General features: G+C 33.7%; 1 protein-coding gene across 1 annotated transcript; it reads left to right on the top strand.

Moving 5' to 3' along the window:
* Window positions 1-496: 496 nt before the first annotated feature.
* On the top strand, window positions 497-12,403 carry tuft1b (tuftelin 1b). Its single transcript, XM_052583586.1, has 11 exons — window positions 497-661; window positions 6,385-6,480; window positions 7,512-7,615; window positions 7,702-7,764; window positions 7,948-8,037; window positions 9,331-9,441; window positions 9,531-9,751; window positions 10,139-10,244; window positions 11,142-11,225; window positions 11,312-11,403; window positions 11,576-12,403. Exons 3-11 carry the CDS (start codon window positions 7,583-7,585, stop codon window positions 11,646-11,648), a joined length of 873 nt encoding a protein of 290 aa, XP_052439546.1. The 5' UTR covers window positions 497-661; window positions 6,385-6,480; window positions 7,512-7,582; the 3' UTR covers window positions 11,649-12,403.
* Window positions 12,404-13,668: the final 1,265 nt, after the last annotated feature.

The raw sequence follows: 13,668 nt of genomic DNA, 5'->3' as shown, positions 1-13,668 counted from the left end.
ATCATTCTCCTTTTGTGTTATAGACGCATGCTTATTTTAATTGATTGAATTCATTAATTAAAAATGAACATAGAGCTCCGGTCCTTCAGATTTTGAAATGTTTTGAAGATTTAAAAGTGCCAGCTAGTAAAAAGTTAAATAGGCCTATAAAACTATTTCAATATGGAAAGCATTAATGAAGTATACAGTATTTGTATCATGTACAGTTATACCTATGCAGGTCTCTATTTCACTTTTCACCGTTTAAAATGAGCTTTTTTATTATTCTGCACATGACTGCTGTTATCATGTCAGTGTGAAAGTATTACAGTTCATTCATCAAATTAATTTATGTTAACGACGATTGAGCAAAATGACTAAATTAATTAGTTACGTAGAGTAACCACGTCTTTATTATGTGCATTACTGTTTTTAATTGTTCTGATACTACCTCACCAATTTATTTAGAGAAAAATCTGTTGTTTCGTGCTGTACGTGCTGCAGCAGTCCTGTAGGGAGCGCTGTCGAGCGACGGCATCCGGGGCATCAGGGCTGGACCGCGGGAGACTCACCCCTGCCTTCTCGCCTTCTCTGGCAAAACTCAGCCTTCTCACTAAATGAGTCACCAGAAAAACACATGCAGCAAGAACAGAGCAGAGAGACTGCTTGTGTCTTCAGCAAGGTAAGCTGGAACGCCTTTTGTTCGTATTAATTTCTGTAGTAGCAGTAGTATTAATGATAAACTACATATTTAAATATTTTAACTAAATGTTAAGATGTATTACTTTGTTATTCAGTTGGGAAATTCCGATGTTTGTTACTTTTCATGCGTGAGAGTGTGTCGTGATAGTTTGTTCTTGGGTTAAACTATTCCTGGGTTAAAGTTTTTTATTGTTTTAGCATTCAACATTACACTTTAAGAATGTCACAAAAATGTTTGAGGCTGGCCTGTGTCCCGTCCTAACCAATAAGTGTTAGTTGTACCAGGACAGAAAAAACAAAAGTTCCCATGTAATTATATTCTTAGTCTGCTGTTGTGTTTGGTGTATACTTTAGGCTATGTTCAATGGTTATATTTTTGTGATTTTTAAAGTCCTGAAACTTTATGACTGACCAGCATGACATGGTTTGGTGATAATAGTTTATATGATTATATATCTTATCAGATACCATCTATTTGCTCATCTCCTCTCTATGGAAAATGTAATAAGCCGACTCATTCGTTTATCTCTCTCTATGCCCATTAGCTGGCACTGGTGTAATTTCATATCTCTGTGGAAATATAAACTCTTAATGGCAACCGTTTCAAACACATCGAGTTTGACTATTATTATAGCAATTTATGATTATGTAATAAAATATTTGCTTAAAGGTTAAAGACCATAAAGCCTGTATGCAAAATATATTTAAAACAATGTGAATTTCACAAGAAGATTTGCTTCTGGCAAATTCTTCAGATTGTTGTCAAGAGCACCAAAACTGATGCATCATTTCTAAATGAAAACAGTCGGGGGTGGCTGATTTGACCCAGTCTGACCAGTATTATCTAATTCATGTACTTTGCTGACTCATTGAGTTTAGCTCATGTCTTGGCACAAACTATGTACAGTGGCTCTGGGAGGCAAGATGAGGTCATTTCTTTTGATAAAAAGGATAAATGAGGTAGCTGGTAACCTCACTTATGGATTTGAACACCTTTTTACGTCTTTGATGTGTGTCAGATGGCCTTTCAGAATGAGATACGTGTGTGTGTGTGTGTGTGTGTGTGTGTGTGTGTGTGTGTGTGTGTGTGTGTGTGTGAAATCTAGCAGTCGCCTTCATGTCAACACAAATTCACAAGCAAGAAGAATCTCTTTATATAAATATATCACATATGTGGAATTTTTGCAAGTTTAAAAAGAGATTTCAAACAAACAAATAAGCATTGTCATCGTATACTCACCCTCATGATGTTCCAAGCTTTTGGGGCTTTGTTGTGAGTATAATAGTAGAAAAAAAACATGACTTGACAATTTTGATTTGCATTTTTGTATCTTTTCTTCATACTGATATGCAAAGCCTTTGATCCTTTGGAAATATGTAAATCATAAAAAGGATTAAGCTATACAAAACCTTACTTGTTAGCCACATGCATGTGTTGACAGAAACCTCCAAGGATCCAAATGTACACTGTCATTTTTATTTCCACTTAAACGATCAGCTTTTGTTGTTTTTGGATTCATGCCAATTGATAAAAAAGTTTCTCATTACAGTTTTACATCAGCATTCTGACTGAACAAAGGCTGAACAAGTTTTTGCATAAGTTTGGTTAATAAAATTGCATGAGAAGAGGCTGTGCATTAGCATGAGATGACGCATAAGTACACATTTTAATGGGCTGACTGTATTAATTACAGAAGATTGCTGCTGGGTTTTTCACTGAGATGAGCAGATATCACAGATTTTTTACATTTTTTTTTATTTTTATGGATGTGCACCTGAAGGGTTTATGGATGTGTGTGTATGTGTGTGTCAGTTCATGTTTACTAAATGAATTTTGGAAGTTAAATCTTTAATTATTCCTTCTACTTCTGTTCACTTATGATTCATCAATTCAGTTCATACAGGGGGTTGCAAAGGACTTAAATTTTTGCATTTTCTTATTAAAAATAATAATTACAAATTAATTAATCAATATGAGTGAAACTGCAGAATCTTTTTTTTTTTTTTTTACTTAACCTTTTCCTTAAATAATAAAACATATATTTATTTATTTATTTATTAAATTCCCAGATTTTGGGAAGCCACAGTTTTTAGTACCATCCATCTGTTTCTGTTCTGTTAACTGCTAACTCGTGCAAGCTGATGTGCCAGACATGCTTGTACAAAAGTGAACAGAAAGTGCATGTACGCTTCTAGCAAATTCCACAGGATCAGAACTTGAAGCAACACATAAAACAGAATCAGCAGCACACATAGAACAGATGAAAAGGAATAAAAATAATAATCAAGTGGCTTCATATTTGATCTCTTAAATTTTTTTGCAGCATTCATAAGTTTCAGACAAACATACATTATTGAATATTTGTTAAGTATTTTGAATGCATGTATACCTGACCTTGAGTTCACATAAGTTGTTTATAGTTCTTTATCACTTGAAGTGTCCATGCATTTACAGTAAACAAGCTTTATTATACCCCAGCCTGGTCAGAACATGCTCATGTGTTCGGCATATCAGGTTTTCCAAAGCAAACTGCAGGGCTTTTTTCCCATATTTCTCATCTCCGTGTCCTGTCTTATGTAATGGGACACCTCCGGACTGCTGTGGAGGCTACTGTACAGGCTGTGGTGGAATGAAGTCGGCAGGTTTGATTCAATACAAAGAGTCTGTTTGAAAGTTACGAACTGTTAGAACAGCTACTTTTTATTATGGTTGAGTTGTTAGTGAATGTAGAGATACAGGTCGTCAATTCAGCATTGCAACAATTCCTGTTCAAATGCCTAAAGCTTCTTATGTATGCAAATAGGTGCTTGGTATTTCTTCATGTGAAGGCAATTTCTCCCTTATTTATTAAAGCTTGACGTCAAAGGCAGGATTTAATGTGTTTTGTTTATAAGTGCATGCTCATGTCTCGCCTTGAGGGTAACTGTGTATCAAAGGACTGAGACAGCGATCTGATGGCACGAAGAATAAACCATTAGGATACAAATTATTAACCAAATTCAGAATCAGTGATGACGGCAAATGCAAAGTGATGCATGACAGATGTTCAAGGTAATGAGAGGGTGTGTGCACTCAAAAAAAGAACATTAAGTCTTGCTTGCGAGGAGCATGGGGAGTGGCAGTGCTCAATTAAAACTTTACATTTTCCTCCCCAGAATGCACTTTTGTGTTGCATGTTTTTCTGTCAAGTTTGAAGTGTTCTTTTTCAAAACTGCTGTACTCTTGAGTTTTTATGTGCCATGCGTGTCAGTTTGCAGATTCACCCCAAGGCTGTTCTTGCTCACATCCTCTTTACTCTGCCTGCGAGGATAAAACATGCCAGGACTGATGATTTTTCAGTGCAACTTCTAAGGCTTTTATGCATTTGCACATGTGTGCTGCTTTTCATGTGTGGGCACACAAAGAATAACAGAAGCACAAACCAGATGAATACAGACCGATTTGCATATCATAGGAATGATAGTCCTGGAAATTCGAGGCAGGTGCATTGTCAAAATAAGTCAATTCATAAAATAAATAAATAAAAACCTGCAAAGTACTGCAAGAATTCTATAGCCATAAGTGGTCTCTATGTTATAGTAAGTTATGTTAAATTGCATAGGCCATGCTTGTCTTTTGTATTTGAGTGCCTTTAGAAATAATAATTTTAATAAGTGTAAAAAAAAACTAAAAAAACATTAATGTAAATATTTAATTTTAGCAAATTAATATGCAATTTAATACATTTTAAATATAATTTTCAAGACCCCCCCCCAAGAAAAAAAGCAAATGCCTGTTGTACTATCTGAACCTCTAATCTTTCATTTACCAGCCCAAAAACAAACAAAGAGTTATTATATATTTTTTTATATTTAATTTATTTATAACATTTTAATATAGGGCAGAAACAGATTTATATTGAATTATTATTATATTTACCATTTTTTAATGTATATCAGAAATAAACATATGTTCAAAAGTTTCTGGTCTGTAAAATTTGTTGTTGCCAAGTCTACATTTATCTAATAAAAAAAATTAGCCTAAACACCAATATTATTACCAATTAAAATAACCATTTTCTATTTTAATGTATATTCAAATGTAATTCTACTGCTGTGATGCAAAGCTGAATTTTCAACATCATAACTCCAGTTTTCAGTGTCACATGATCCACCAGAAATTATTCTCATACTGATTTGCTGCTCAAGAAACTTTTCTTATTATTATCAATGTCCTGCTAAATATTTATTTTATGGAAACTGTGATTATTGTTTCAGGATTTTTTTATTAATCATGTATTTTGATTCAAACAAACAGCATTTAGTTGAAATAGAAAACATTTGTAACACTATAAATGACTTTACTGTCACTTTAAATGAATTTGAATCAGTAATATACCACAACAGCATTACAGCATTTCATTAAAAAGCTAGTCATTGTATCAGTTGTGGCTTATATTAACCTGGTCAGCAAATAATTTAGTTGACCTGTAGTGTATTATTATATTCGTGCTGTGTGTTTAACATTTCTGGTATTTCACACACACCGCAGTGACCCAGACGGTGATGACACACTAGTGTAAGCATTACACTTACATGCTAATCTCCAAAAAGGTGTTCTTTATCTCTTGGATCATAAAATTCACAGAGGCAGCTCATACTAACATGAACAAGCCATGCACAGCCACTACACCTCCACCTCCACCTTCACCATACAAGGCTTGCCATCTGTTTACACAGACGCTCTCCAGCACACCTCCACCCATCGCTGGTATCTGGTGTAGCTGGAAGTGGAGTGAATCAGCAGTCTGCACAAGTGATCTCACTTTAATTCAGGATCTCTTTCTGCTGTCTGTGGTCACATCCCAGAGGATCAAACCCCTTTTTTCTCTTGTTCTCCTGCGTGGACTTGTTGACTCGGTTAGGTGTAATCACTTCCTCTCGATTCTACAGAACAGATGTTACATGATTGTCATAAGAAACAAGTTTATTTGCAGTAAACCACGGATTAAATACATTAATAAACCTTTGTTTGCCATTGTAAATGCTTTGTCATGACTCATAAATCAGTTCTGGCATTTTGAAAAGGAGACAGTTTGATATGTATTGAGCTTTTCAAAAATAACGACCGTTTCCATAAAGGCTCCCCGAACACTCCCTCTGTCTACCATTGGCTGGACAAACAGGCAGTCTTGTCCCAAAACTAGTGTCATTGGTTGAGTCAATGGTTTTCAGTAGAGTGACAGCATTTTCACTCTTTCTGGGAAATCATTATACTAATACCGTACTCATTCTTGTCTGCATATTAATCTAGGGAATCTGAAAGCTATTTAGCAGGAAAAGATTGCGTCATCTTTAAATTGCTGGATTAAGTACTCAATTATGTAATATGATGTTGTTCCGCAATTCTTTCATTTTTTTTTTCTTTTTTTTCTTTTTTTTTGGAGCTTTCACTTCACTCCATCTTTCATTTTCGCAATATCTCAAAGCCTTAAAGAATGATTTTTGGCTGCCGTAGAAATAAAGTTGTACATTGTTCCCATTGTCCTCATTACATGGGACTGTTTGCTGTGGAGATTACATGCATATAATTGGGCTTTTATTTTGTCTAATTGCCGGTTTGTTCCGGTGTCTTTTGGAAACTTGTCTCCCTCTTAATCTCTTTTTTTCTCTAATTATCTGTTCTTCACACCCTCATTCCTTTCTCTTTTTTTTTCCACTTAGAAATATCTCAGCAGTCACTGCATAAACAGGAAGATTGCAGGACTCACTGCACAACTACAGAATCAGACTGTCGAGACTTTGAAGAAAATCTTACAGGTATACACTTTTTCCTCCATATACAAACACACACACACACACACACACACACACACACACACACATATATATATATATATATATATATATATATATATATATATATATATATATATATATATATATATATATATATATATATATAAAGGCACTTGAATATCCAGATTAATTATTGAAGAGTTTTTTATTTTGTTTATATGTAGGTCACTTTAAATGTAGGCCAATATTTAAATGAATTTTCTGCTAATTAGATTTTTTTTAATAAATATATTTTATTTAATCTTAAACCATTACAATATTTAATAATTGATCTTAAAACATTACATTGCATGCATAAAGATTTTTATTTCAAATAAATGCTGTTCTTTTGAACTTTCATCTAAGATGTTATGCAAAAAATATTAATCAGCATAACCGTTTTCAGCATTGAAAATAATAAGAATTTTTTTCTTGAATCAAATTTGAATTATTTAAATCAGCATCACAGGCATAAATTACATACATACATACATACATACATACATACATACATACATACATGTGTGTGTGTGTGTGTGTGTGTGTTATTCTCTTCGGCTAACCAAACCTATATTTCCTTGATTAAAATACATTAAAAATACTAATATTGTGAAAAAAGTACTATATTCACAATATTAGTATTTTTACTGTATTTTAATCAAGGAAATATAGTTTGGTTAGCCGAAGAGAATAATTTTAAAAAATCTTTCCAACCCCGAAATTGAATGGTAATGTGTATTTGGTTGTATGAAGAAAATACAGTTTGGTAAAACTACAGCTGGAACAGGCAGAAATTAAGGAATAGTGAAAGCATATAGAAAGTTTTTCCCTTCATTTCATTTACATGGTCATTTCTACCACCAAATGCTGTTGTATGTGATGCATTTGAGATGTTGGTTCAAAAACAACAAATAATTACTCACTACTCATCTAAGTCCTTTAAAACCTCAGCAGACTTTAGACAGAGCGACGTTTACAAATGAATGTTAAGACCCCTTTATTTGTTTTACCAGGTATTGTAAGTGAAGTACCAAATCCACAAAGCAGAGGATCAGCTGTGAAGAGAAAGCAGAATCGTGTCAAGATGTTGACTGATGAGGTCGCACAGGTGCAAGAGGTCAGTGTTTTTACCACCCACTCATTAACCGTGAAAAATGTGTGCTATTTGTGTGAGTTTATAATCTGTGTTGTGTTTGTGGTCAGGTGAGATACTGTCTGAAGACTCTGCGAGAGCAAATGGCAGCCAGGCAAAACAATAATAATAAGGTACTATATTGTCACCTGGTCAGCTGAATTTCACTAAATCAATATACTGTTATACACACTATTAATTATTTTTTAAGTAAGTGTCAGTTATTTCCTCAGTTGCTTGTATTTTTCCCATTAACTTGGAGTGCTTTACATACTACTTCAACTTATTTCTCTAAGCTGTCTCATCTTGTCCTCTAGATTCCCTCCAATGGCTTTAAAGTTGACGTACTCGTCAGCAAAACCAATGGCTCCAATGGACTTGTGAACGGCTCTCACTCTAAACATCCGGTAAACTATTTGTCATACATTGCGCCATTATGAACACACACCTAAATAGCAAGAATGTATACGCTACTCACAAACACAAACAAACAGAGACACTCCCGTAGAAAGAGAGCGAAAGCATTCAGTCCACTCGCTGTATCAGCTTTCAGTTGTTTGAATGCCGTATTGTGAGTATTCCTCCATTAAGGGTATTTCAATCTCAAAAACGTCCCTGTTTGTAAATGGCCTGAAAATGGGAGTCCTGTTCTCTTGTACAGACGATAATGGACAAAAAGTAAATAATTTGGCCAGAAAACATTACTACAGATATGTTATTTCTTATTTTCATGGTAATGTGCTAAGTTGCATGTGCTGAGATCTGGGAGCGTATGCATATTAACCTTTGGCTTCTGCCTGTGAAAAGTCACACCCATGACATGATGCCCTTGGGAGCAGCAATTGCCAAACTTGTGGCTGCTCAGTAAACAAGCCTTCAACTACACCCCTACAGCGCCTCCCGTGCACACAAAGTTTATTTTTACTTCTTAAATAATAATAGTTATTTTAGATTTCTGTTAAAGAGATTACTATTAAACTTTTAATATTTTATAGTTTTTTTTATAAACCTCCACACATTTAAACCAAGTAGTTTTTGCTTCTTTTTAAGGGGACGTTCACATATTGCGTCTTTTGCGCGCTCAATTTCGTTATTTCCAATGTAGGAGCGCGGTATGCGCGCTCATAACAGTAGCGACGACGTGCTCGTTTTTTCCAGCCGCGTCCGCACCGCATCGAGTTAAAAACATTTAAACTTTTCAGAATGCCAGAATTTTTTTTATAAATTAAATAATTTGACCATTGTCCCAGATCCAGATTTGAACACTACTATGATTTATATGAAAATCTATCATGGAAAGATTTTTTTTATAAATCTATTACAGTTATTTAAATAATTCTAAAAACTGTTCTTTTTAAATGTACCAATTATAGAATATGCTAAAAGAACATATGAAATGCACTGAATAAATACAGCTCATCCCATTTGAACACAGTATATTTTTCATTTCTTAAAATAACAGTAACTTTCATTCTCTATGAGCTTGAGTAAGACTTGAAAGAATATACAAATTTACCATATAACAAATATATTAAAAGAGAATATGTTCAAAATTATCATGGAGTGTCCAAAAATACATATTATCTTGCTTTTTACTGTAAAAGCAAGGTAGATTTTTTTTTTTTTTTTTAAGGTTTAGGAATGCAAAAGAAATGTATTAAATATTGGAGCAGTTTTAATGTTTTCTAATGTTTGTACAGAGCCAGGAGGATGATGAAAGCACTTTAGCCTTGAGAGAAGTCACTAAACATCTGTACTCTCGTCTGCAAGAGATGGAGAGGAGACACCAGGAGGAGAAAGAGAGATTACAGGTCAGAAACGTCACTAAAAAATACCAGGAAAATGAATGTAATTTTGATATAATGTGTCTGAGCATCTTAGTTTTTGAAACTTTCCTCAGGCAGAAAACCTTGAATATCAGCAGCGGTTTCTAGAGGAGCATAACTCTCGCGTACAGAAGGCAGAAACCAAGGCAGAGGAGCAGGGCAAAAAAGTGGAAGAGATGCAGAAGCTCATGCGTGGTTTGGAGCTGGAAAATGCCACACTACGAGAAAAGTTGGCTGCTAATGAGGCTGAACTTGAGAAACTGCGAGGACTGAAGAAAACCGATAGTGAGGACAGGTCAGGCCTCTTTTTTGCTTGCCCAATTTACAAAAATGCATTGTTCTTATATGTTTAGCTGTTTCCTTGGCTACATTAAAAATTTTCCACCTGCAATTTAGTAAGCCATACATAATGCATTGTTTCCTTGGCTTGTTTAATTATTTTCAACCTGCTATTTAGTACACAATAAGTTGGCCTAATTACAACTCTATTAAGTTGCATTGTGCTGCCATACAAACTCATCTTTCAAAGTCACGCCTCTCACATGGAATTCGACTTTGACTCATTCTTGATTGTTAGAAGTAGACTCACCCTCTATGTTGCTAATGCAGTTGTTTCTGTGTTGCATGCAAGTGTCATTTGTGTGTGTGTACACGTGTAACATACAGGTTTTCTGCACTGCAGGTCTGAACAACTGAAAAAGGAGCTGGCAACTCTGAAGGATAAGAACCACAACTTAGATGACATGCTCAAAAGTCAACAGAGGAAAGTCAGGAACATGATCGAACAGGTAATAATTACTGCACAGGATATTTGGAGAAACACCCAATCACAGAGACAAATCGCTAAATGACATTTGCAAACCATTTTATATATGTAACGTGATGATTTTTATTTATATTCAGTGATTAAAAAATGTAGGGCGGGACATGATTGGATCATGAAAAATGGAAAAAGTGGTGGGAGGGGAGAGGCTATGTATAAATGTATCAATCATAATTGAAACAATACTTTTTGATTTATTAATAAAGTTATATAATATTTTAATGTAATTTGAAAAAGTGAAATTAAAGAAGTTATTTTTCAATTAATTTAATAAAATTAAGTGAGATTAAATAAATTCAAATTAATTAATTTTTATTTGAGAAAATTAAGTTATATATTAGTATAATTTAAAAACTAATTTGATTTACTACTTCATTTATTAAATATATATATTTAAATCTCATATCACCATTCTGCTGTAAAACATCACAGATGGTACTTTTTAAATTATGATTAATATTATTAAATATTTTTAAAATGTAATTGTATTTAAAACATATTTTTTAAATATTTACATTTTAGATTTATAGAAAAATTCTAGAAAGCATCACTAAGATAGATAATTGTGCATTAGATAGAACGTTTGTTGAGAGATGAAACTCAACCTCAGTCGTAAATAAAAGATGACATTATTTCCCTGCTGCTCACCCTCGATGCACTTTAGATCTCATGTTACACATAATAACTTCTTCCATGAACACTTAAATCACAAATGCAAGCCAAGCATTATGCAAATCTAGCTGTTTAATTTTTCTGTAGGTTGTTCAAATTTTATTTAAACTTTATTTCAAACCTTAAAATCATTTTGAGGGCAAAAAAAGTGCTTGCATTTATTAATTCATATGTCCAAATATGTTAACAGGTGCAGAATTCCCGAACCATAATGGAGCAAAGAGACCGGGTAATCGGCGACCTCAAAGAGAGGGTGGCTTTCCTCGAAGCTGAGGTCAGAGTCTGAGTGATCTCAAAGAGACGCTTTATTCTTCTCTGCTGTTCACTGTGTGACTGTAACCTGTCAAATGTGTCCTGCAGAATCGAGAGTTTCATGACCGGATGGAGTATTATTTGGGCAACCAAGTGTCTAATCCATATAACTCAGACACGGGGTCCAAAGTTGTCTACAGGTATTTCTTTCTTATAATATATACTTATTATATATCCCCTCATTTATACAACCTCTTAAAACCATGTTGTGTTTCACCATGTCTATCAAGCTCCAAAAAATTTAGCAAAAGCATAAAAACATTCTGGACAAGATATTTGATTATTTTAAGTGTCTAACATTTTGTATTCTAGCAAACCTCTGACGCCAGCAAGCCCTAGAAACAAGTCTATGCCATTCATTAAAGTGGTCGAGATCAAGTCCTGAACAACAGATGAAGGCAACTGATGGAAGAGAGAGAGTCATTGAGTGACAGACACAATGCAGAAGAAGTAACAAGCATTCCTTTTCTCTCAACATTTATGCAACATCTCTCTGTTTAGCACATGAGTAGCACTTGAGGTTTCTTTTTCTTATATATATATATATATATATATATATATATATATATATATATATATATATACAGTGCTTTGTATATACAACATTAATTTAAATGTCTCATGTATATTAGATTTGCAGATCATACACTGCATTTTTATGCCTTAAGCAACTTCATTATTAGTAGTAGATGTAAGTGTTGATATTCATGTTCTGTTAGTATGTCTGTTTTGGCATGTATAAAATCGGATAATATAACCATTGTATAAATATAGTTATACTGACAGCCAATTTGAATAAAATGATAAACCCAAAATGTATAGATGGATAGATCAAAATGGATCCTTATGTATCTGTGTATGTGCATAAACTTTAATTTACATGTCTGAATTCACTGTACCTTACAAAGCTGTCTTTTCCCTTTGGGGACTGTAATTGTATTGTGTTTTGAAGAACAATTGTTTTTCTGTTACTGTATTCTGTGCTCAACTCTTTTCATCCATCTCTTATGAAATGTGAAAAATGTGTTACTGTAGATGGAATTGAAGTGCTATGCACATTTCTCTGGTATTGTAATTTTACCTGGTATATGTATTTATCTTAAGGGCTAATCAATAAAAAGTATTTAAGCTCCCTCACAATTTGTGCATGACGATGTTACTTTTTAAATAACTGGTTTAACAGATACTGGTAAATGTCAGATTTATTTGAAGAGATTTAGTGCATTATAATTGTGCCAGTTTTCACTACAACATATTACATGACATCATCTTGTGTTTAAGATTTATATATATATATTGTATAGATTTATCTTCGCTGAAATTGCTGAAATAACACGTTAATTAGAAGTGGGCGTCTGTGCACATACTTTCGGTCATATAGTGTATGATATAAGCCACCCATCATATTCCTCTCATTATCAGTCTGTGTCCGGTGCTCGGAAGAATTCAGCGGGGAACACTAGCGACATCTAGTGGTGTAACCACTGATCTATCATAGAGAAGCACATCCTGATTTTGCTGAGTTAGATGTGTTCCTAGGTCAACATATTTTGTTGACCCTGGAACAACATTTTCCTCCAAAAATGTATTCTTGACCATATCCCTACACCTAAACCTAACCTTAACCAGTAATCCCTAAAATCAGATAAATGAATGAAATGATTATATGTAGATTAATATATATATATATGATGTACAAGCACCAAACAGTGATTTTTAACATAAACTTCACAAAATCTATAAACTGGTTCTTCAAATCTGATTGGTTAATCACAATGTTGTCCCAGGAACAAGTCTCACTTGGTAAAATCAGGTTCTGCAATAGAGAACATCTATAGATCAGTAGATGTAACTACACTCAAACAAATACTACTAAATGTCTGAAAATATAAGCAAAACTCGACTCCGTTGTTAAATCTGTGAAGCCACTACAATGCTTAGTTTTGTATCGTACATGTTAACAGGATTTCGCTAAAACACAGTGTGTGGATAATCAAGTAAACCCAAGTTGTTTCAGTCTAGTAAATGCTAAGCTTGAAATATTAAAATAAAAGCGCTTATGTTTACTTTATAAAGATAATTAAAGATTATCATGACCTGTTTTTGTTCGCCCTTTTACTTACTACAATTAAATAGATTTGACCATTTAGAGGATTTAGAAAATCATTTAAGTCACATACTTACATAATAATCAGATTCAAAATAATTTAAGGATCATCCAATATAGTACACGTTGGGATATTATATAAAAATAAAAATAAATCACATTTTTTAAATCAATTGAGGCACAAATTTATGACATAATGGAAATTAGTAATGTAATCCCTTGTATCATAATTATTAGATAATGTATTGCGACTGTGGGTGGGTGTGTGTGTGTGTGTGTGTACATGCTGTATATATTC

Source organism: Carassius gibelio, chromosome B19, assembly GCF_023724105.1.
Source record: "Carassius gibelio isolate Cgi1373 ecotype wild population from Czech Republic chromosome B19, carGib1.2-hapl.c, whole genome shotgun sequence".
In the NCBI taxonomy this organism is placed as follows: Eukaryota; Metazoa; Chordata; class Actinopteri; order Cypriniformes; family Cyprinidae; genus Carassius; species Carassius gibelio.
Note: the sequence above shows the minus strand (reverse complement) of the source record. Positions and strands in the feature narration are given on the sequence as shown.

Bases quoted from the DNA above. Each gene is read 5' to 3' on its own strand.
- tuft1b (XM_052583586.1), top strand. From the start codon at position 7,583: ATGTTGACTGATGAGGTCGCACAGGTGCAAGAG. The intron at 8,038-9,330 runs GTAAACTATTTG...ATGTTTGTACAG, and splicing joins GCTCTCACTCTAAACATCCG to AGCCAGGAGGATGATGAAAG. The intron at 11,404-11,575 runs GTATTTCTTTCT...TTTGTATTCTAG, and splicing joins GGGTCCAAAGTTGTCTACAG to CAAACCTCTGACGCCAGCAA.